Below are 21,873 nucleotides of genomic sequence, written 5' to 3' on the forward strand. Positions count from 1 at the left end.
CTTCTTTTGTTTCAGATAAACAATATTCTGTATATTTTGGAGACGTGTTCTATATAGCTTAGTCTCTCTCTCTCTCTCTCTCTCTCTCTCTCTCTGTCTCTCTCTCTCTCTCTCTCTGTGTGTGTGTGTATGTGTGTGTGAGTGTGTGTGTGTGTGCGCGCGTGTGTGTGTGCGCGCTCTCCTCGTTGTACTAGGAATTGAACCCAGGGCCTTATGAGTACTGGACCGATGCTGTACCACTGAGCTCCATACCCAGCCCTCAAAAAGACTTGTTGGATAGTGTTCCCCACATAAAGGGTTCTGTCTGCAACAGAGAGAATGTCTTTAAGGTGGCCCCAGGGAAGGGCAGGCATGTCTAGCCTGATTAATTGACTAGTTCGTGAGTAATTGCTCTCAAAGAGAGGACCAAGGGCATGGTTGCTAAGCCTGCAACTTTGTATCAACTTTGTTCTTGACTCTAGGAAAAGGTAGGTAGGAAGGCTGAGACTTCCCTGCTCAACAGCCAAAAGCTCACAGTGTCCATTCTGGATAAACATACTGACTGCAGCCTGTTCAGAAGGAAAAGAAACAGGCAACTAGCACCCTCTAATACAATAACCAGGTTTGTCAAACATTCTCCTACAAGGTCTTTTAGTTCAGGATCCAAAAATGGGGAATTGGTCCAAGAGAAGACAAAAGAGGAACAACAGCTGTATTTTTAAATATATGAACAGCCCCACTGGTGTGGTACTGGATTAGATTCAGAAGCATTATGAGACTTCTTATTTTGGTCAGTATCTGTACTTCTTAATATAGTAATGCCATTAATGTTTATCTCTTCAGTCTGTGTAAATCTGAACTTCCATGTTATTGGCCAGTTGGAGAGGGTAATGAGAACAGATTTACTTACCCTAGTTATGTATCTGTATACTTTGTCAGGCTGCAGCGGTTTCAGTATTCATTCTAAGCCACAAGGCTTCACCAAAACGAAATTACTGATGCCAAAATTATACTCTGCTGTTTAGACACAGCAGACGAAATAACCTAATATTTAACAGGGTTATTTTGGGAAAGGGGATGAAGCTGGAGATTGAACTGTCCTTTGCCACGGACCAGAGAAGACACTGGAAGAAATGGGAGCGGCTTTCTGAAAAGGCTGCATTTTCTTTTGCTGCTGACCTAAAGACCCAGGGGAGGGCTCCTTAGAACATTTGTTTGAGGCAGGTGCAGAAAGAGGGTAGTAAGGGGGAAGAAAAATAATCTGCAAGCAGAAAAACAAAACATGTAAATAATCAAAGCTGGAAGAGTGAAACTCCATCTCAGGACAGGGCATGCCATTGGGCTGGAGTCTGGGTACTTTGAATCTCGAGTCCTTGTATGAAGGGATCCTCTGGCTGGTCTAGTCTACCAGGAGACTCTGCAGAGGGACACTGAGAACTGAAGGGCTCTCTTTCTTCACAGGCTGGCACAGAAGCTCTTTTTCCACTGGGAGTCAACGCACAGGGCAAAGACTCCGACTTGTGAAGTGCAGACACATAGAGAAGGAAAATGGAAAGGCAGTTGGCAGCCTAGAGGATGCTTAAAACTGCCTCTAAAGTGTGTCGTGCAAAGTTGGGTATGGGTGAAAGTCAGCACTTGGGAGCTAGAGTCAGGAGGATCAGGAGTTCAAAGCTAGTCCCTGCTACCTAGTGAGTCCCAGGCCAGTCTGGCTTGCTTGAGACCTTGTTTTGTTTTGTTGTTTTTTTTTAATATAAAGTCATGGAAAAGTCCAAGAATGGAGATCGTTAAGCCCTTAACGCTCTTTAGATGTAAATCCATAACGTTGTTTTTAGCCAGGAGCTCCCGTTCTGCGAAGCCTTCAGGTTTCATCCAAATGAGAGAGTATAGCTTACCACCTGCTCACTAGACCCCAACATTCTGTAACACCAGAGCAGATGCCTGAGTAAAAGGAGAGGGGTTCATGTCAAAGTCGCGCCCCCCCCCCCCCCACACACACACATCTCTGCCGTGTCAAATCCCCTAGGACCGGAACTCCTCCCCCTGGGAGCTCTTGTTTTGGAAACTGGTGGGGTGGGGCTAGAAAACATTACAATGGAGCGGGGCTGGAGGAGGTGTGCTTTTATTTCAGATCGTGTCATTTGAGCGGACTCTCCCGAAACTGCAGCTCACGGAACGGTGGCTGTATTAGATCCCCTGGGTTCTTAAGCTGGCACACCCCGGAGAGTAGGCAAAAGAGCAGGCGAGAGAGGCAGTAGAGGAGGGCAGGAAGCCGCCTAGCCCAGCTCATCCCTTCAACTTTGGCTTTTGCTGTGCTGATTGTAACAGGAGGAGGAAGGACTAGGAGAAACCCCCTGAGGAAATAGAATTGAAAAAAAGGTAGCAGCGCCAGTAAAACAGCCCGCAGATGCAAACGGGGAGGCCCAAAGAAGAGGAGGAAAAGGCTGGGCTCTGGCAACCTGCTGCTGGATTTTAGACAAAGGAGGTTTGAGAGAGGCGGGATCAGATTCTAATATCAGCTTGAGGCGGGAGCCAGCCGCTGAGCTCGGGAAGATGAAACGGCAGGAATTCACGGTGACTGGAGCATGTACCACAGTGAGAGCTCCCAGGAAAAAGTAAGTCTGGGAAGGGATTGGCGGAGCTTGACGGGAGCTCTGACATCTCGCCCCTCTCGAAGGCATGCCTCTGTCCCTGCGTTACCTCTTCGTAGTCTCTGTGACTACTGTCATCGTTTTTATCGTGCTGTACGTGCTAAGTTTTGGGGGACATCAAAGCTACCAGAAGCTGAACGTCTCGGACTCCGTGATGCTGTCTCAGGTGTGCACATCCTTTATCAACGGGAAAACCCCTTTCCCGTGGAGAAACAAACTAATGATCCATGAGAAGCCTTCTTGCACGGACTATGTGACCCAAAGCCACTATATCACAGCCCCTTTATCTCAGGAAGAAGTCGAGTTTCCTTTGGCCTATGTCATGGTCATTCATCACAATTTTGACACCTTTGCAAGGCTCTTCAGGGCTATCTTCATGCCTCAAAATATCTACTGTATCCATGTGGACGAAAAGGCAACCCCTGAATTCAAAGGTGCAGTGGAACAGTTGGTGAGTTGTTTCCCAAACGCCTTTATGGCTTCTAAGATGGAGCCCGTGGTCTATGGTGGAATATCCCGGCTCCAGGCAGACCTGAACTGCATCAAAGATCTGTCCACCTCCGAGGTCCCCTGGAAATATGCCATCAACACCTGTGGGCAGGACTTCCCCTTAAAAACCAACAAGGAAATAGTTCAGTACCTGAAAGGGCTTAAGGGGCAGAATCTCACCCCAGGGGTGCTGCCTCCAGCACACGCAATAGGAAGGACCAAGTATGTCCACCGGGAACACCTGAGCAAAGAGCTTTCCTATGTGATCAGAACCACTGCACTGAAGCCTCCACCTCCCCACAACCTCACCATTTACTTTGGCTCTGCCTATGTCGCTCTATCAAGAGAGTTTGCCAACTTTGTTCTCCATGACCCCCGGGCAGTTGATTTGCTCCATTGGTCCAAAGACACTTTCAGTCCCGACGAGCATTTCTGGGTGACGCTCAATAGGATTCCAGGTATGTGAGAGTCCGTGTTGCATGCATAGGAATGCCTGCAGGTCACCTTAGGCTGCATTTCAGGGGTCAAACTATTTTGGATGGAAAATCTTCATGGAAAAAAAAAAAAAGAATGTGTCTGTCTTGAGTTCATGTAAACTTCCTTCTTATGAGTCCTTAAACAATGCAATTTAACAATGGCCATATGGCGTTGCCACTGAGTTAGGGGTTAGAAGTCATGCGGAGAGCATGCCAATCAATATACAGGAGGTTGTGTGTGCATAGGGCATATGAAAATGTGGCACCATTTGATGTAAAGGACTTATATCCACAGGCTTTCATCACCCCAAGGAGCCCTGGAACCAATCCCCTAGGGATGCTGAGGGTTGACTGTGTTTAAAGGACTTTTGAAGTATCTGCCTCTTTAAAAAAAAAAAAAAAGGAGAAAGGAAGGAAGAAAGAAAGGAAGAAAGAAAGAGGAATTAGGGATGTACACTGCAATGTAGAGCCCTCGCCCTGGTCCTTTAGGAGTGCCCGTGGTGCTCTCTGTGGGATCATTCCCAATCAATGCCTTGCCCTGTGACGCTGGCAGCTTACGTCTGCCAGTTACCTCTTAGTACTGTGTTTAGTTTGTACTAGAAGTTTTTCTTCTCCACAGATTCATCAGACTTTCTCTTAGCCCAAGATCTTTGCCTGAGCCACCCTCCTGCCTTCCCCTGGAACCACACAGCTTCTTTCTCACCCTCCAGACCACAACTCTCCGAGGAGGGCTACTCTGGTCACCTATGTCCCCTTTCTCCACGCACAGCCATGCGCCAGCACACTGCCCAGTTTTCCCTTTAAGGGGTCACTATGTATAATGATCATGGATAGTGATCTGCCTGAATTTGCTCCTGGTCTTTCCTATGGGAGCTCCATGAAGTTGAGGTCATTTTCTGTCTCTGTTTGATTGCTCTATCCCCAACGATTAGATCCCGTGGTAAACATTCAGTAAGTTTGTGTCAGATGAAACAGTGTAAGTTAGCAAGGGATGCGTAAACAAATGGGGAAACATGGGGCTTTACTGTGTGTGGGGCCCTAGCAGACTGGAAGATGCAAAAGGCTGCGAGATATTTGGATGTATGCACACAAGTACGGGGCTGGAGAGATGACTTAGCCCTTGAGAGCACATACTGCTTGCTCATCCAGAGAACCAGAGTTCAGTTCATTCCCAGCACCCACATAGGATGTCCCAGCAACCATCTGTAACTCCGGCTCCCGAGATCTGACTCTGGCCTCCACAGCCACCTGCGCTCACATGCAGGTACTTGCACCACAGACACGCTTACATACAGGTAAATTAAGAAATAAATTTTATTTTAAAAAAGGAAAACCTTACATTTTCACTTCATACAAATAATGAGATTCCCAAGACACAGCCCCTTCTTTCTCAGCAAAATGTTTTTGCCTTTGATAATGGACAAGATAAGTTGTTTTGATTAGTTTTATTTATTTTGTGTGTCGGTGGCAGAGAATGTCACGGCACAGATGCGGATGTCAGAGGGCCATATTCTATATCCCAAGAAACCAAGTTTAATGACTTGTCCTCAGCAAGCCAATTAGCACAGCCATATTAACAGGAAAAGGCAAAAAGAGATTTATCTACTGCGGCCACAGTGGGAAGAGGGGAATCAGGGCATCACTAGGTCTCTGACTTCTTAGGGTACGTACTGTGACGCCCTAAGTTCAATAGTGAGGATGGCTTTGGAGAGTTGGCTTCCTCCTTCCTCCATGAGGGTTCTGGGGCTCAAACTTTAGTCAATCGTGGCAGCAGGTGCCTTAATCTGCTGAGCCATCTCACTAGCCCTGAATCATGATCCTGGAAACGTATATAAAACATGGTAGCGTTTCTCTGGAAGGCAGCAGCACGCCCTGGACTCAGTGGAAAAGGCAAACGGATTGCTAATGGACTAGACAGCACTAGCCGGGGAGAGAAAAGCAATCATTGTTCTGCCACTGGGGGTGTGCCAAGTTGGGAATGCTGGTAAGCTCTCTGGGCAGCAGGGCCGGGCTGGCTGGGTAATAAACATACCCGTGTTCTGGAAAATACCAGGGGGTGTGGTCTCTGAATCCCAGGGTGACTGCCAGAGCCACCTAGCTTGGGTTCAGCGCACCCTGTCATCTTTTCACCCTTGATCTGTCGTTTCCATTATTGGTGTGTCATTTGGGGACATTAACCACTTAGAAGCTGATTTCCATATTTAAATATTTATCCCTTTTCTATTTCCAGTATTCTCCTAAAATTCATGAGAATTGGAGTGTGGCCATGTGCACTCTGGGTACGGTACTGAGTGAGATAAGGTCATTATGTGACTCTGACAAAGTAGGGCTTGTCACTTTTTGTAAAATAGAAAGAGATGGCTAGGCATGGCAGTACGTACCTGTACTCTCAGTGCTCAGGAGAGGACCAGAAGGATGTGAGTTCAAAGACAGCCAGCTTTGACATCAGGGTCCTGCCTCAGAAACCAGGGATGGAGTGACGAAGGGAGGGACAGAGGGAGGCAGCTATGAAATTGAGTTTTGATTTTTGTGAAATATCTCTATTTCAGCAAGGGGTGAACAGTTTGACCCATGCCAAATCAGTATCCCCCCCCCCAAAAAAATCGAGAACAGAAGAACTTCCTTTCTCCCTCAGCCTCCTTCCTCTTTCCTGCCAGTCAATAGACAAAAGGAGAGGTAAAGAATGACCAGTGTCACCAGGAAGGTGACATCTACCTGCTATCCTAGTGTGTGGATGCCAGAGGAGGAAGAGACTCCCTTGAGCCTAGAAATTTGAGTCTAATCTGGGCATCGTAACAAGAGTCCATCTTAGTGGAGTGATCAAATATCAGATAGTGATATTTCATTTTTATTTTATTACATAAAGCTTGCCAGAAGATCAGAGGGTAAAACAGCCCCCCCTGGTTAGCTTTATAGACCAGGCAGTGGTGTCACACACCTTTAATCCCAGTAGCCATTCCAGTTTGCCATAGAAACTGGGTAGTATTGGTGCACACCTTTAATCCCAGCCCTAGAGAGGAATATAAGAAGGGAGGAGACAGCTCTCACACACGGTCTCATTCTGAGGATTCCTGGAGGCAGGGTCACCATTTCGGACTGAGGTAGAGATAAGAGCCAGTGACTGACTGTTTTGCTTTTCTCATCTTCAGGTTGAACCCCTATATCAGTCTCTGGGTTTTAATTAATCGTGCTACACCCATTTTCAAAATAGACTAATTTAGTCCAGGAGAGAAAACCTTTGTGGCTGGAAGTCTGTAGTGTGGCTTGCTAGCTTCTGCCTTCTCACAGCAAAGTATAACCGTGAATAAAGTGTGCAAGTTCACCCATCTCCAGGTACCAAATAAGAGGTTCAGCCAGAAAGAGTCCACTCATCCCTGCAGAAGACACAGTGCCCGGAATATGGCATCTGGAGTAATCTGGGTGGCCGAGCTTGGAGCCTAGGGGCTCACACTGCCTGTTAGCTTCATGGACAGTGCTCCATTCTCTGCAGGAGCTGAGGGAGACAGCTCCTCAGCTGAGCAGCTCCCCATGGAGGAGGCCAGGGAAGCCCATGCCAGTGGCCTGTCCACCCCAATTCTGCATGAGATACGCTTCAGGGTAATAGGTCACTTCCTAGGGTTCTGCCTTCTTTCTTTCTCGGACAGTTGGGAGTGGTGTGATTTACAGAGAAAGGGAATCCTGTTTGTTAGGTGTGGTATTCCCAAATTACTAGTGAATTCGATCACACACCGCTAATAGTACGCTCCAGTCTTCAAACCAATGTAAAAGTCGAATGGTGCTTGGCTAGCTCTGGCATTTGACTGTGGAGCCATCTTGGTGGTTTACAGTTTGGGGCGTGTGTGCGATTCTCTACTCCCAGGTAGCTTTTAATCATATTAACTCCGCATTCAGCATTGTCACCTTCCGAAGAGAAAGGTTGTCCAGTGCCAGCCCTTGATGTGCATGTACAAACAGTGTTATTTCTTCCTTCAGAGCCATCACCCGCTTCTCTCCTGAAGACTTCAGAGTGTAAGCAGTAGTGTTAGGAAGAGGCTGCCCAAATGGATTCACTTCCCCAAAACGTTCCCAAGAGAAAGATGAGTGGGAGGCTGAGCTGTATCTGATATGGTGTCAGAAGACGAAGTATGAATTATTTAAAAGGCTGAGAAGAAAGGCTACTCTCAGAGGCAGCTCCGTGTCACGTGACATCACACGGCTCTTCCTTTTTTCTTGAGTTGTCTTTCTATGGGGAGACTGGCTTGTTTCTCAGTTTTTGTTATGGCAGTAGAAGTGGTGTCTGGGTGGGGATGTGGCTTAGTGGTGTGGCACTTGTCTAGCCTGTGCCGTCCTCTGGGGTCCATCCCTAGCACAGAAAAACAAAAGTCAAAACAAAACAAAAGACAAACAAAAAAAAAGTGTGACTGGAAGTTATCTATAGTCTGTGAACTCACCCTCTTAAAAATTTGAGGAACTCAGGGTTATACAAAAACGAAATATGTAGATTAATTCCTGTACAAAAGAAGTATGAGAAAAGGAAACCACAAGTACCAGAATAAGCTCTCTGAAGACAATGAGAACATCCCAGGATGGTGATGCGTTCTTTCCAACTCTCTAAAAGACGTGAAGAAAAATGGTCTAAGGCAGGGAAGAACAGCATGAGTCAGAATGAGAAAAGTGAAAGAACGGGGGATAAAATTGCAATGCTACTTTAAGGTAAGAGAGCTGGGGCTGCAGCTTGGTGGTGGGACCCTTGCCTGGCAAGCAAGGCCTTGAGTAAAGAATGGAGGTGGGAGGAGGAAGGAGGACAGGAGGGGAGGGATGGAGAGAGGGACAGAAGAGGAGGAGGGGGAAAGGGAGAAGAAGGGAAGAGAAGAGGGAGGGTGATGGAAAGGAGGGGCAGAAGAGAATAGGGGGGGTCTGAAAGGGGGAGGAGAAGAAAAAGCAAAGGAGAGGCTCCTGAGGCGGGTGGGGGCTGGGAAGAAGTGGGTGGAGGAGGAGGTGAAAGAGCTGAGGGAGGAGAAGATTATTGGGAGGAAGGGAGAGAAAGAGAGAAAAGGTCAGGTAACTGGGAAGATCACGAAAAGGTCCAAGGGAGTCCCAATCTCAGGCCTCCAGGAAGCCAGGGAGCATGCCTGTCCTTCTGAAGTGGCTCTCTGAGCAGCATTCTCAGAGAAGGCCCAGTGGGACCCCAGCTTGCTCCCACACTAGCAGCCTCAGGTGCTGAGGCACTTACTGCCTTGACACCCAGCACTTGCCCCGTTCTCACTGCTGGAAGCCACCTTGAAAAAGGGCTCTTTTTTCCCTAGCTCTTCTTGTTCTGACATATTTTTGTTTGCCTGCCCAAGACAGAGCTCTAGAAGCCACGTAGCTCTGTGTGGCCATGTAGTAGTATTTGGAGGGGGTGTGTGTGAAATGGATCCCTATCTATGGAAGTGTTGGCTGGCCCAGCTTTTCCACAGCCTGCTGGGATAGCTAAGTTATCTTTTCTCTCTTTAGGGCAGGCCAAATTCTAAAGAAAAGGTGAAGCTGCTTTGGCTTCTGCCTTTCTGCCCCCCTTCCCACCCCCCACAACAGCCTTGTTTGTTCTTGGGAGTCCTTGCTCATGAGCAAGCTGACCTTTCTCTGCCATGATTGTTTCCGTCCCTAACAATGTTTTCATTGGCTTCTTTTCCGTTTTCTGCGCGTTTGTATATGTATTTATTTTCAGTGCTTCTTTGTCAAACAAAATGGTCTCCACCTTAGAAGAGACCACATGATCCCATTTCCTCCTCGCATTTTAAATTCTAAAAATAACTTATTTCCTCCTTTGATTTATTTTTGCCATTTTTAACTGTGACACATTCTTTGGGAAAGTGCACTCACATTTTAGGTTGCCAGTGACAGGCACTCAGCTCGAAGAAGCTTAAACAAATCCCAGAGATCTGGCCTCCAAATTGAGGGTGAAACAAAGTGTTCGGTGTCTTCCTTACAAAGCCCTCTATCCAGAGGAGACCAGCCATCCCTATTTGTCCAAATCCGAGTAGTGGGGGTGGGGTGGGGCAGGGCCTGTGACTTTAGTGCCTAGAACCAGACATGTCCTTGGGCAACGTGGATGAGTTTGGTTTCCCTGTCTCCGTCTTGCTCTAACTTAGCTTCTCTTGGGCAGATTTTCTCCGTACAATGCCAAACAGGCCAGAAATAGCTCCAACTTTACTTGGTTTGGGTGACTGGCTTTCCTGGGAGAAAGGGAAGATGGTTTCCTGGCAGCTCTAGAACAGATCAAGGAGGGAGGCCCTCACATCGGTACTGCTTGGTCCACATTTCCATCAAAGCCAGGCCTGCAAAGTGCTGACGTATCTTTCCTGGGTTGCTTTCCTGCCCTGAAACTAAAGGCAAAGGACCAGCCCCTGTTCCAAATGTCATTGTGGCAGGGTGAGGACAGACAGAGGCACACATCTGTCTTCCTGTCCTACACCCGAGAGCTGTTCATCTTGTCCTCACTTGGTGTTAGAGGGGAACCCCCTATGTGCCTTTAACCACCTGGGAAATTATAGCTTGGAAATTTATCTTCATGGGAAAGTAGTGAGTGACCTCTTCACCATATCGTTTTCCTGCAGAAAATATTTATTTTTAATATATATGATTTAAATTATTTCTTTGAGAATTTCATACATGCATACAACAATGTATTTCGATCATAATTACCTCCACCCCTCCACTAAAACTCCTCCCAGGGCCACTCCTTACCTCCCTACCTGCTTCTAATTGCATGACTTTTTTTTTTTTTTTTTTTTTTTTTTTTTTTTTAGTAACTTACAGTGTCCAATCTGTGCTTCCCAAATGCTTGCCATTGGGGTTGATCTACTAGAACATGGTCAACTTATCATGAGCCACATCTTTAAAAAAAAAAAATTGACTCTCTAGCTCCCAAATAATCATCACGTATCAATAACTCCTCTGTGAAGGATGGGGTCAGGTGAGCCCCTACCCTGATCCATGCTGGAAAGTGATTGGCTTGACCTTGTTCTGGTCTTGTTCAGTCAGGCATAGGGGCTATCAGTTCATGAGTGTAGCTGTCATGTCCCAGGGGCACTGTTCCTTTGAAGTCCATCTACCCCCACCCTCTGACTCTTATAATTTTCCACTCTTCCTTCTACAATAGTTCCTGAGCTCAGGTAGGTGGGCGGATGATATAGATGTCTCATTGCGGCAGAGCACCCCACAGGCATTTATTCCCTTCGTCTACAACTTAACCAGCTGTAAGTTTTGTCAGTAGCCGCAATCCACTGCACAAAGAAACGTCTCTCATGAGTCCTGAAAGCCATACTCATCTATAAGAGAGTGTATATTCAGAGACTGGTTTGATGCTATGTCAGTTTAGCAAAATAATAGCAGTGGGTTCACCCCTTGGGCCTGTGAGCTCCCCACGATGGGTTCTTAGCCAGATTTACAGTCCCAGGTGTGTTTCTTCCTGTGGAATGGCTCTTCAATCCAACCAGAAAATGGTTGGTTTCCTCCTTAACATTTCCGCCAATATTATATCCATGGGTGTATCTTACCATGCTAGTCATTATTGTAGCTCACAGGGATCCCAGCTGGATGAGACTTGATGAATCCCTCCCACTTCCCAGCAGCCTCCACAGCAGCTTCTAATACTATGACAAAAGGAAGGAAGGAAGGAAGGAAGGAAGGAAGGAAGGAAGGAAGGAAGGAAGGAAGGAAGGAAAGAAGGAAAGAAGGAAAGAAGGAAAGAAGGAAAGAAGGAAAGAAGGAAGAAGGAAGGTAGGTCCCATTGACTCTCCACATCCTGTGACTAAAGTATGCCTTTAGCAAGAGTCTTACCAATAAGCTCAGTAGGCAACTGAGAGCAAAGACAATTACTTGTGTTACTCTGAGGGTCTCCAGCATACCCCTGACAACAGCTGGAAGGATGTAGCCCATACACTGGGTTTCTTTTTTTATTTATTTATTTATTTATTTATTTATTATGTATACAATATTCTGTCTGTGTGTATGTCTGCAGGCCAGAAGAGGGCACCAGCCCTCATTCCAGATGGTTGTGAGCCACCATGTGGTTGCCGGGAATTGAACTCAGGACCTTTGGAAGAGCAGGCAGTGCTCTTAACCGCTGAGCCATCTCTCCAGCCCTACACTGGGTTTCTTATTTGGCAACCTAAATGGGGAGGGAAGCTTAAGTAGAGAGAGGGGTGGGGAAGTTAGGGCAGAGGTGGAGGAGGTAGGAGGAGCTGTAACTAACACTAAGAATGTTTGAAAAAGCCATATGGAAACCTACTTTATAAGCTTCCTAAATAAAATATATATATATATACATACATACATACATATACATATTCCTAAATACAAAACATACATACCTGTACATTTTCACACACACATACACACACACACACAGTTTAACTGGAGTTAGCCTGCACAGGGGATAATGCTCCTCCCAGAAGCCATAGAAACCTTGGCATCACAGTGTGACTTCATTGTGTGTGGACACGCTTAGATTGCAAGAGGATTTCTTCTGCTTGATCTCCTTCAGTGCTGATGGTGATCCCATGGGAGGAGGCCTGCTGTGCCCAGTGTACGGATGAGGAGCTTAACATGATAATGTATGACAGGGGAAGGAGTGAAAAGGCCCGACTGTATTGGCCTGGGGCAGGTGGTACAAGGTGGAGGTCTTGCTGAGGATGCTCAAGGCCCTGGGTTTGACCCTGGAAATAGACACACACACACACACACACAAAATGATACATGTCTATGAAATATCCCAGTGACACTCATTTCTTTCTATGCTGCCGAAAAAAAAAATTTAAAAAAAGAAGTAAATAACTTATCTGAATACAAATATTAAGTACTCCTGGTAAGAAGGAAGAACAAACAGAACCGTATAATAAACAGGAAAAAGCAAACTAACACATTATATACTCATTTTAAATTAATTCTAGTTTTATTAATCCTTCATTTAGTTATTATAGCAACTCCAAGAGTCCAGACAATAAAAGGGTAAATTCATATTTATTAAACTGTGGAGTGGTTATATAATTGGGCCTACAAGCATTTCCCCCTTTCCTCCTCTCCTAATGGTCCATTTTCTCGGATATCTTGGCTTTTTCGTGTGAGAGAGCCCAGAAAGGGGAAGGAAATGCACACCGACTGAGCATCGGCTCTGTTGAATCTTCCCAGGAATCCTATTGGTGGGCACAATAGGAAGATGTCCTCTGGCCTATGAGTATCAGACATAGTGTGCTCCAAACACTGAACGCACAGGAGCGCACACACATCTGGTGTGTTATCCACACTCATAGATAAACTGATGCCCCTCCCTCTGCAGGTGCCGGAATTCCACCCCTGTAGACTGGGATCTCTCTCACTGCCTCTCACCCTCACCTATGGAGATTTGGCTTTGTCTGGGACGCAGGCTTCTGAGATAGAGAGTACCAGGACAGAGTCCCCGCTCTTCCAGCTCCAGCCATGCCATCTGCCATCTGTGATGTTTGCTTAGCAGGTTTATTCCATGTGCTAAAAGCACACGCCCTCTAGCCTCAGGTTTGAATCTGGGCTCTTCTATGTACAAGATGTGTGACCTCGGATAGGCTACGCAGCTTTTCCATCCCACTTTCTCTGTCTGTCAAACACACGATGAGGCTTTAATCATTTAGACCAGCGCTTTGAACAGGGCTGATGTGTCATGGTTTGTGGTAACTGTAGTTCACGATGTGTATCCCACACCTGAAGTGTCTGGATGCAGACGTGTGTCAGATTTTAGAAAATTTTAAATCCTTTAACAAACATAATGTAGAATCTTAAAAGTGGGACTCAAGTCCAAATATGAAATTCACCTATGGTTTATATACATAGCCATAAGGTATGTATATAAAATTTCACATGGTATTTTTAATAATCTGGTGCACAGATTTCCATGCTGGAATTCTCCACTTGTGCTGCCAATATTTAGAGTACTTCAGATTTTAAACTTTTGGACTAGGGGTGTGCAATGGAGAACATGGTTTCATCTGCAGAGTGGTGATTCTGTCAATAGATGTGTAGGGAACTGGGTGCCGACCTGGAGTTTAGTCATGTGTTTGACAAGTAAGGCCCCTACCTTATAAAATGAGTGTTTCAGAAGAGACAGGAAGAGGATAAAGTGTTTGAAGCTAAACAAGAGAATTAGAGAATGAGGTTAATGCTATGCTACACGAAAGGAACTTCTTCAGGTCAGGTAGGTTACAAAATCCTCTTGGCAGAGATGACATACCGTCTGCATCTCCATGAGAGTCGGCCATGCACACTCTGGGAAGGAAGTCACAGGCAGAGAGAATAGGAGCCACAGAGATCCTGTCTGTGATAGGAGAACTGGCTGGGGCAGAGGTGTTGTAATAGGAGCGGCGGGGCTGTGTCCCCAACACCCCGGCCGCCTCCGGGTAGCTTTACCTGAAATAATTACACGGACACTGTATTCTTTTAAGCACTGCTTGGCCCATTCTCTTCTAGGCTAATTCTCACATATTAATTTAGCCCATTTCTAATCATCTGTGTGTAGCACCCCAAGGTGCGCTTACCGGGAAGATTCTAGCCTACGTCCATCCTGGGTCGGAGCTTCATCGCGTGTGCCTCAGAGAGCAGAGCTCTCGCCTCTGCCCGCAAGAGTGGAGCATCGTGTCTCTCTGAGGCGTCTGCCCCCGAGAGGAGAGCTGTCGAGTCTCACCTCACTTCCTCTTCCTCCCAGCGTTCTGTTCTGTTTACTCCTCCCACCTATGTTTTAACCTATCAGGGCAAGCAGCTTCTTTATTTAATTAACCAATGGCCTTCCTCCATCACAGAGGGGTTAAGAGCAAGAACTGCGGTGAAGGCAAAGCGGGCACAGCATGAACGCTATTGGCTCTTGTGCAAATTCTGTAGGGTGATAAATACGAACAGGTCCCGCCCCAGGGAGTAGCGGCAAAAGCATCCAGAGTTGAGGGAGATGCTAGGCTGAACACTAGGTACAGGTATCCAGTAAACTGCTTCTAGCCCCCAGCGCCCCAACCACCAGTACCCCAGCTGCCTCCCTATCCCTGCTGTCAATCATCCTGTGAACCTCTCTTAAAATGATATGTCTTCTAAGGCTGACTTCATTCCAAAAATGATTTGAATTTCACTTTTCTTGTGGGTGGGTGTATGCATGCCACAAGTCCAAGTGTTGTGGAGGTCTGAGAACAACTTACGGTCAATTCTATCTTCCTTTTCCTTTGTGGGTTCTGGACATCAAACTTACCTCATCCGTCTAGTGGGACAAGTGCCTTTATCTGCTAGGCCGTATCCCCTCTCCAAGTCACTTTGGCCTATCCTCCAGTGACAGATGACCTCAATAAAACTATTCCTGGTCATATGGTCACTTCTTTCCTTAGAAACATACGCATTCATCTGCTACAGCGTGACATCCCAGCCTCTTTGCTGGGTCCATGATGCTCACTGCCACCTGGATTGGGGAGTTTCTAGCGCTTCCTCGAACTGGGCTTCAATCTCTTGTACATGTCAGGTCTGTCGGCTACCTTGTGGGCCCCAGCACTGCCTGGAAAGCCTCCTCTTCTCATGCTTGCTCTGGGCTCCCACACTTCGGCTGTCAGTCTGCCACTACTGTCTCGAATGTTCCTAGCTAGCAACTGTTCATGCCCGGCTTTCCCTTAGGTAGACCACAGCCACTGAGACACACACTAGCAACGCTTAGTACAGTGGTGGCTTACATTCATACCATTTACATACACTCGACTGGATGCTGTTTGCTTTTTGGCTTTTCCTGACGATTGGCCAATTTGCTCCTGGGAGGAGAAAGGATTCTACTCTTTTGGGGACTGAGGACCACCAGACCCTGAATTTCTTGTAAACAACTTATTTTCCTCTGCAGCTGCTCTGAGCAGCCTGCAGCTGCTCTGAGCACGAGACCCTGATGGCAGGGGCATGGGTTCTGATGAGTCTGCAGCTAAAAGGTCCCGAGAACTGGGACATGGCCAGAGCCCTATATAAGTTGCCCCTGAGCACAATAAAGTGGGCATTCTTGTCTCAAGGATGTCCCGTGGCCCTGTCTGTCTATCCCTCTCTGTGTGTTTTTAAATTCTCAGCCTAGTTCCCATAGCGCGTAGCAAGTAGAGCATCGAACGTAACTGGTGTAGTTTCACACCAGTCAAGCAGAAGTGTGTGTGGGTCAGGGGCTACATGCAGGAGACTGCTTATAGGAACATAGGAGCTGCATCAAGCAATCCTAAAAACATGTCCCTGGATGTCCTGTACAACTCCAGAGACCCCACGTCTGAAGACCCTCTCCTATATCAACCATTTACTGTTTCTGTAGCATCTTGGAGGGGCCTTTAGAGTTCTGTAAGTTTTACCCAGTGGTGGTGGCACTTGTCTTTAATCTCAGCACTTGGAGGAGGCAGAGGCTGGTGTATCTCTGAGTTCAAGGCGAGCCTGGTCTAAAAGATCAAATTCCAGGATAGCCAGGGATACAGAGAGGAAAACCAAAAAGCTCTGTAAGTTTCTTATGGATGTCATAAGACTCGAAATCTCCCTCCTCTCTCCTGGAGAGAAGTTTCAATCCTGAGGAAACCCTACAGCATGTGTAGACACTTACGTAGATTTATTTCCTTGTATTTGAGTCTTCATTTTGTAATAATCCAGGCCAGCCTCAAACTCATGTTCCGCTTTTCTCAGTCCCCCAAGTGCTAGCATTATAGCCCACGCCCAGATTTTACATAAATTTAAGCGGTGGGAATCATCATCCCAGCTTGGCCTCCATTGCCCCCCATGAGTCTGGGGGTCCAGAGAGAGGCAAGGACTCTGCTTACCACTGCAGTGGTATGGTCCCGAGGCTGATTAATGTTAAAGCGCAGTGTACATCTGTGGCATAAGAGCCCCAGCGCTAGCCAGCTTCCCCATCTGTTGCTCATTAGGAGAAACAAGATTAAAGGGGAAATTGTCTGTGTTGGAATGATGGAAGGCCTGCATGCCATCTTAGTATGACACATTCCCAAGGGATTTTCCCCAAAGGGATTGAGTGTTAACAACACCACTGTTTTCCAGTAAAACCGACTTGGCTCCTGACCCCTGTGAGGATATATAAACTGCCACGATGATTCCACTCGCTGACTGTATAGAGTAGCTAGCAATTACCAAAGCCAGGGAAAATTCATTCTCTTTTTTCCGTGCAATTCAGTGTTCTGCCCATTGTCCACAATGCAATACACAGACTCGTTCTTCTAGCATTGTGTGGTTGCTGCTGCTGTTTATTTTCTAGAAGGTGTTTCTACTTAAGAAGATGGGATAAAAATGCTAGGGAGAGATGGCTCAGCAGCTAAGAGCGCTGCCCGCTCTCTGAGAACTGAGGTTCTGTTCCCAGTACCTACACGGAGGCTTCTGTTTGTGACTCCAGGGGATCCCAGGTCCTCTTCTAGACTCCTTGGCACCAGGCAGGCAGATGATGCACAGACATACCTCGGGAAAAACACCCATATACATAAGGTAAAATTTAAGAAGTTGAAATCAATCTACCAAAGAGAAAGACGGAAGCTAGCTGTCTTTGAATTAAAAATTTGTTGTAAATCTTCCAGCTCCAACTTCAAGATCATGACAGGGCTGTCACGCTGCCAAATGGGTCGGAGTTCATGGCTTTGCTAATCCCTCCTTGGGAAACTTTTCCTGAAATGGATAATTTTGTCCTTTGTGTATTCTTGGTCGCCAGTGTTTGAAATGACTCTGGGATACCAGCTGAGTTTAGCACAAGCGTTCTCAGGGAAACTGGAATGAAGGAAATTGAGGCTTTGGGTGAACACATTCCTTATTTCTGTTCTGGGTTCCCCCTTTTCACCTGACTGTTTCTTATTTCTATCTCGGTGATCTTGACATTGGCAGCACATACCTAAAACCGTGCATAGTTCACCTGCCCCTCCCCTGTATTTCTCTTGGCTTTTGGGATGCCTGTTTCCAATCTCCTACTCATTCTTACTTGGCAGATTCTCCCTTTCATCTGCCTCCCCCCCACACCACCACCATTATTCCCGGTAGCCAACTTCCCTGGCCAGGACTCGCTGTCCCCTTCCTCCCATCTAACGGCACGTTCTGTGCAGCCCCGTGAAGGATATCTAGTGAGTCCTGGGTTCTCATAATTACCACCCTTACCTCAGGCCCTTCAGTCCTCATAAGCTGACTGCCTTCTCACCCATCCAGATGATCTCTGGCCTGTGTGCCCCTTCAAAATCATCTAATTCTCTGGACACACATCCGTCAAGGCATAGCTCTGGCAAAGACGTTTGTCGCATCTAAGACTTTCTGTAAGTTGTCCCAGCTTATTGAGTCACGTGGGTAGTCTGGACTCTGAGAGAGAAGCCCCAGCACCCCGGAAACTCGGTCTGTTTATTATATTCAGTTGAACAGGGATGTGGGGTTATTATATACAGCCAAACAAAAAGACAGGGTAATTAATCAAGCTAAACAAGGAGGTAGGGTTATTCCACACAGCTGGATTAGGAGGCAGGTTTAGGTAATCTTGGCAGCAACAGTCTCTGTAAGGAAGCAGTCTTCAGGCCATAAACATCCTGTAAAACTCCGTGCTTCTACTGTGTACTCCGGTACTGTGCCTGTAGCCTGCCCTATGGGACTATTTGCGAGCTAGGCAAGGGACTGGAGATTGAAACACACAAACACACAGAGACACGGGTCATCCTTGAATTCCCCAAGAATGCTCCCTTTATTGTGTTCCAGGGCAGCTTATATAGGGATCCTTAACTGATAGCCAAACCCACCAGAAACCACTCCCCTGCCATCAGGAACTCCTGAGGGTCTGGTGCTCAGAGCAGCTACAAACAGAGGAGAACAAGTTGTTTTGCTCAGAACAGCTGCAAGCATAGGAAAAACAAGTTGTTTGCTGGAAATTCAGGGTCTGGGGTTCCACAGTCCCCCAACATAGCCAAGGAGAGAAAGGTGAATATTTTCTGCACACACTATCAACATTTGTGCTCTGACCTTTGGAAGTCTTTGGCATCTCTCTGAGCCTCATCCAGGGAAGGCTTTGACCCTGCTGTGGGGCCGAGGCATTAGTCCCTGACTTGGCTGTATCCGCGTCAAACGATAGGACTTACTTATTCCCTACACCAGTTGTGATGGAAAAGGATTCTTATCCCTCTGGAATTGTAAGCTCCAAATAAACCCTTCCTTCTACAAGTTGCCTTGATCATGGTGTTTTGTTCCAGCAACAGGAAAGTAGTAGACACAGCATGCTTACCTTTTAAGTAAGCCACGTTGCATTGAAGAAGCAAAAATGAGCAGTTAAGCTGGCTGTGGTGATGCACGCCTTTAATCCCAACACTTGGAAAGCAGAGGCAAGTAGATCTCTGTGAGTTCGAGGCCAGTGTGGTCTACAGAGTGAGTACCAGGACAGCCGAGGACACCCAGAGAAACCCTGTCTTGGGAAAAAAAAGGCAGCCAATGCAAATCAAATCAAAGAACACATTTGTGTGGTGGTATTTCAATTGTATTTTAATAAATAAAGCTTGCCTGGGGATCAGGAAAGTAAAACAGCCACACTGGTCAGCCTTACAGCCAGACTGAAAAGATCAAAGTTTAACTATGAAGATGGGGAGGGTACAACACGGTTCTTTTCTCAAGGAGGCCAGAGACTCAGGTTGGCTTAATAGATTTAGCTCCGTGCCAAGGTCAGCCTGCCCCCTCTCTGGATGCTTCCTGTTTGACCTCCTCAGTAACCATCTTTTTTCTGCGCCCCAAACCTTGCATAGCTCCCCCTTCACTGAGCTGTACTGTAGTCAAGTCTGAGTTCTATCTCCATCGTGGGGTTCTGTAGAAAGGAGACCCCCTGCCTCGAACTGCAGCTCTTCTCGGGGTTCCCACATAGAAACTGCCTTCCCCAGACCCTGCAGTGCCAGGAAACGCTGACCGCTCCCTGTTTTCCCGTTTTATTCTCCCACACAGTTGGTGCACGAGCTGGCGGCCCTCTCCCCCACTTCACAGCCTTTTTGGTTTATTTCTATTAGCTTACAACTTTTGGACTTCGCCTGGCAACCCCTCAACCTAAACCAAGTCTCATTTGCAACTTCCCTACAAAAGCAGCCCTCCTCTTTGTAACTAGTGATGGCATTTCAAGCCAAAGGGAGCCATAGAGTACATTTTATTCCAAACTTAATGCACAAATTTGGAAATTATGAGCCAGAGAGACGAAATGACTGTTGATTGTCCTGCCCATTGAAATGGTTTTTGAGCCTCTTATCACTTCCTGATCATCTTAGAATAAACATTCTCATTCATAAAATCATCCCCCCTTTCAATTCATGCCACACAACATAGCAGAGTCTCCAGTTCACATGTAGTGGGGAAAAGGGGGGTAGATATGGTATCATTTATGGTAATTATCTTTTTAGGTTTCCCCATCATTTGTGACTAAAACCTCATGTCCGGCCGGGCGGTGGTGGCGCACGCCTTTAATCCCAGCACTCGGGAGGCAGAGGCAGGCGGATCTCTGTGAGTTCGAGGCCAGCCTGGTCTACAAGAGCTAGCTTCAGGACATGCTCCAAAGCTACAGAGAAACCCTGTCTCAAAAAAACAAAGACCAAAAAACAAAAAAAACAAAAAACAAAACAAAAAACCTCATGTCCGCAAGAGGACTGGGGAATTCATAGTAAGCTTGGTTTAGGTGCAGTCTTCTGGGTTTACTGAGAGCCCATCCTGGGAATGTTCGGCCCCCGTGCCTCTCTAGTTGGAAGAAATGCGAAGAAGGTCACATAGACTTTTGTGTGCTGTAGACACAGCCTTGCCAAGTGGTTCTTCCCCCAGTCTTGCCAGTGGTTTGAGGTTCTCTTTCCCTTTCATTCTGATCAATTAGTGACTGTTCTGCAATCAGTTATAGCTTTCCTGCAATGATTCTCAATCTAGGCATAGACAGAGACCGGGCACGAGGGACGAGACAGGATGAGGACGGGACACCAGCTCTTTCTGGTTTGCCTAGGACTTACTGGGTTTTAGCACTGAGCACGGCACGTTCTGGGAACGCCCTCAGTTCTGGACAAACAGGGCCACCTGGTCACCCTGAGACTCCTTGGCTCTACTCTCGCTCACCCTTCTTTCCCCAAGGCATGTCAGAATCAAGAATTAGAGACTGAGGGTGTAGCCCAGCTGCTGGAGTGCTTGTCTAACATTTGAGACACCCTGGGTCTGATCCCTGGTACTGTATAAACTGGTATGGTGGCAGAGAGCTGCAATCCGAGGTCTCAGCAGGTCAAGACCGGAGGATCAGAAGTTCAAGGTCATCCTCAGTTATTTCGTTTCAGGCCAGACCAGAATCTGTACCTCTTAATATCTCTGTTCTCTTCACGGATGTCTCTTGCGATAACTGCTTAGCACCCGGATGGCTGTTGAGAACAACTCTCTCATGTAGCTCAGCAACTCCTGTCAGTATAGATAGGCAAGCTTCCAGACCCTTTAAGAACACATTCTGACAGAATAAGCAAATGGTGCTGGATACGCAGTTTCACTGTCTTAGGAAAAGCAAGATTATAGATTAGTTAAGTTCATTTCAAACAGTAGTGACTTCAAATATAGCAATGTTGAAGCTGGAGTAAGCGCTCATTTTTACGATAGAGAGAGAGGAAAAAGAAAGAAAAAAAGAAAAGGAATTGTGACTAAAACAATTAAATGAATATGTCTCCGGGACCAGCACTTTGAAGCTAATGCCAGTTCATCCAGGGGGAGCAGCAGATGGAGAATTTAGTACTGGTGCAGGACATATCTTGCCGGTGGGCTTGTGTCAGCTATAATTTCCAAGGGAGCAGAAGAAATACCTGAGTTTGGTGATTTGCCCAAGAACTCTGTCCTAATTAACAAAGTGTCCAAATTCAAGCAAATGTCGTCAGGCTCTATTGAAAGAGTGGATTGGGTAAGCTAGAAACGAATTAAAAATTTCATAGGGTGATTGAACTTAGCAGCTGGCGTAAATGGCTCCCTTGTTTTGTTTCCATTTATTTGAGAACGTCCAGACAATGGGATCATGATGACACAGACTCCTGGCTGCAGCTATGTTATAAAATGTCTCGTCTCCCAGTCTGGTTGGAGCTTGGTGGAGACTTCATGCTTAGCTTGTGGGAGTTGGAGATTCTGTTCCCAGCACTAGTACTGTAAGGCAAACAAACAACAAACCCAATTAACCAAACCCCCGTGTGTGCGTCTGGCAACCAGTTGGAAGTAGCTGATGTGAGATGGGAACCCAAGAACATGAAGATTTGGACCCGGAGTGCCACGGCTTGTCTTGGGAATTTGCAACTCTCCCCTTCCCCACA

General features: G+C 46.7%; 1 protein-coding gene across 3 annotated transcripts in view; it reads left to right on the top strand.

Moving 5' to 3' along the window:
- Window positions 1–21,873, top strand: part of Gcnt2 (glucosaminyl (N-acetyl) transferase 2 (I blood group)) — a 97,257-nt gene that overhangs the window by 31,704 nt on the left and 43,680 nt on the right. Inside the window, exon 1 of one of the 3 annotated variants that reach the window (XM_026783112.1) lies at window positions 2,099–3,574. The exons of the other annotated variants lie outside the window; for them this stretch is intronic. Within the exon in view, the coding sequence (XP_026638913.1) occupies window positions 2,656–3,574 (919 nt within the window). The 5' untranslated portion in view covers window positions 2,099–2,655. Of the gene's footprint in view, window positions 1–2,098; window positions 3,575–21,873 lie in introns of those variants that run through there. 3 annotated transcript variants of the gene reach the window in all.

Source organism: Microtus ochrogaster, chromosome 16 (assembly GCF_000317375.1).
Source record: "Microtus ochrogaster isolate Prairie Vole_2 chromosome 16, MicOch1.0, whole genome shotgun sequence".
Taxonomy (NCBI): domain Eukaryota; kingdom Metazoa; phylum Chordata; class Mammalia; order Rodentia; family Cricetidae; genus Microtus; species Microtus ochrogaster.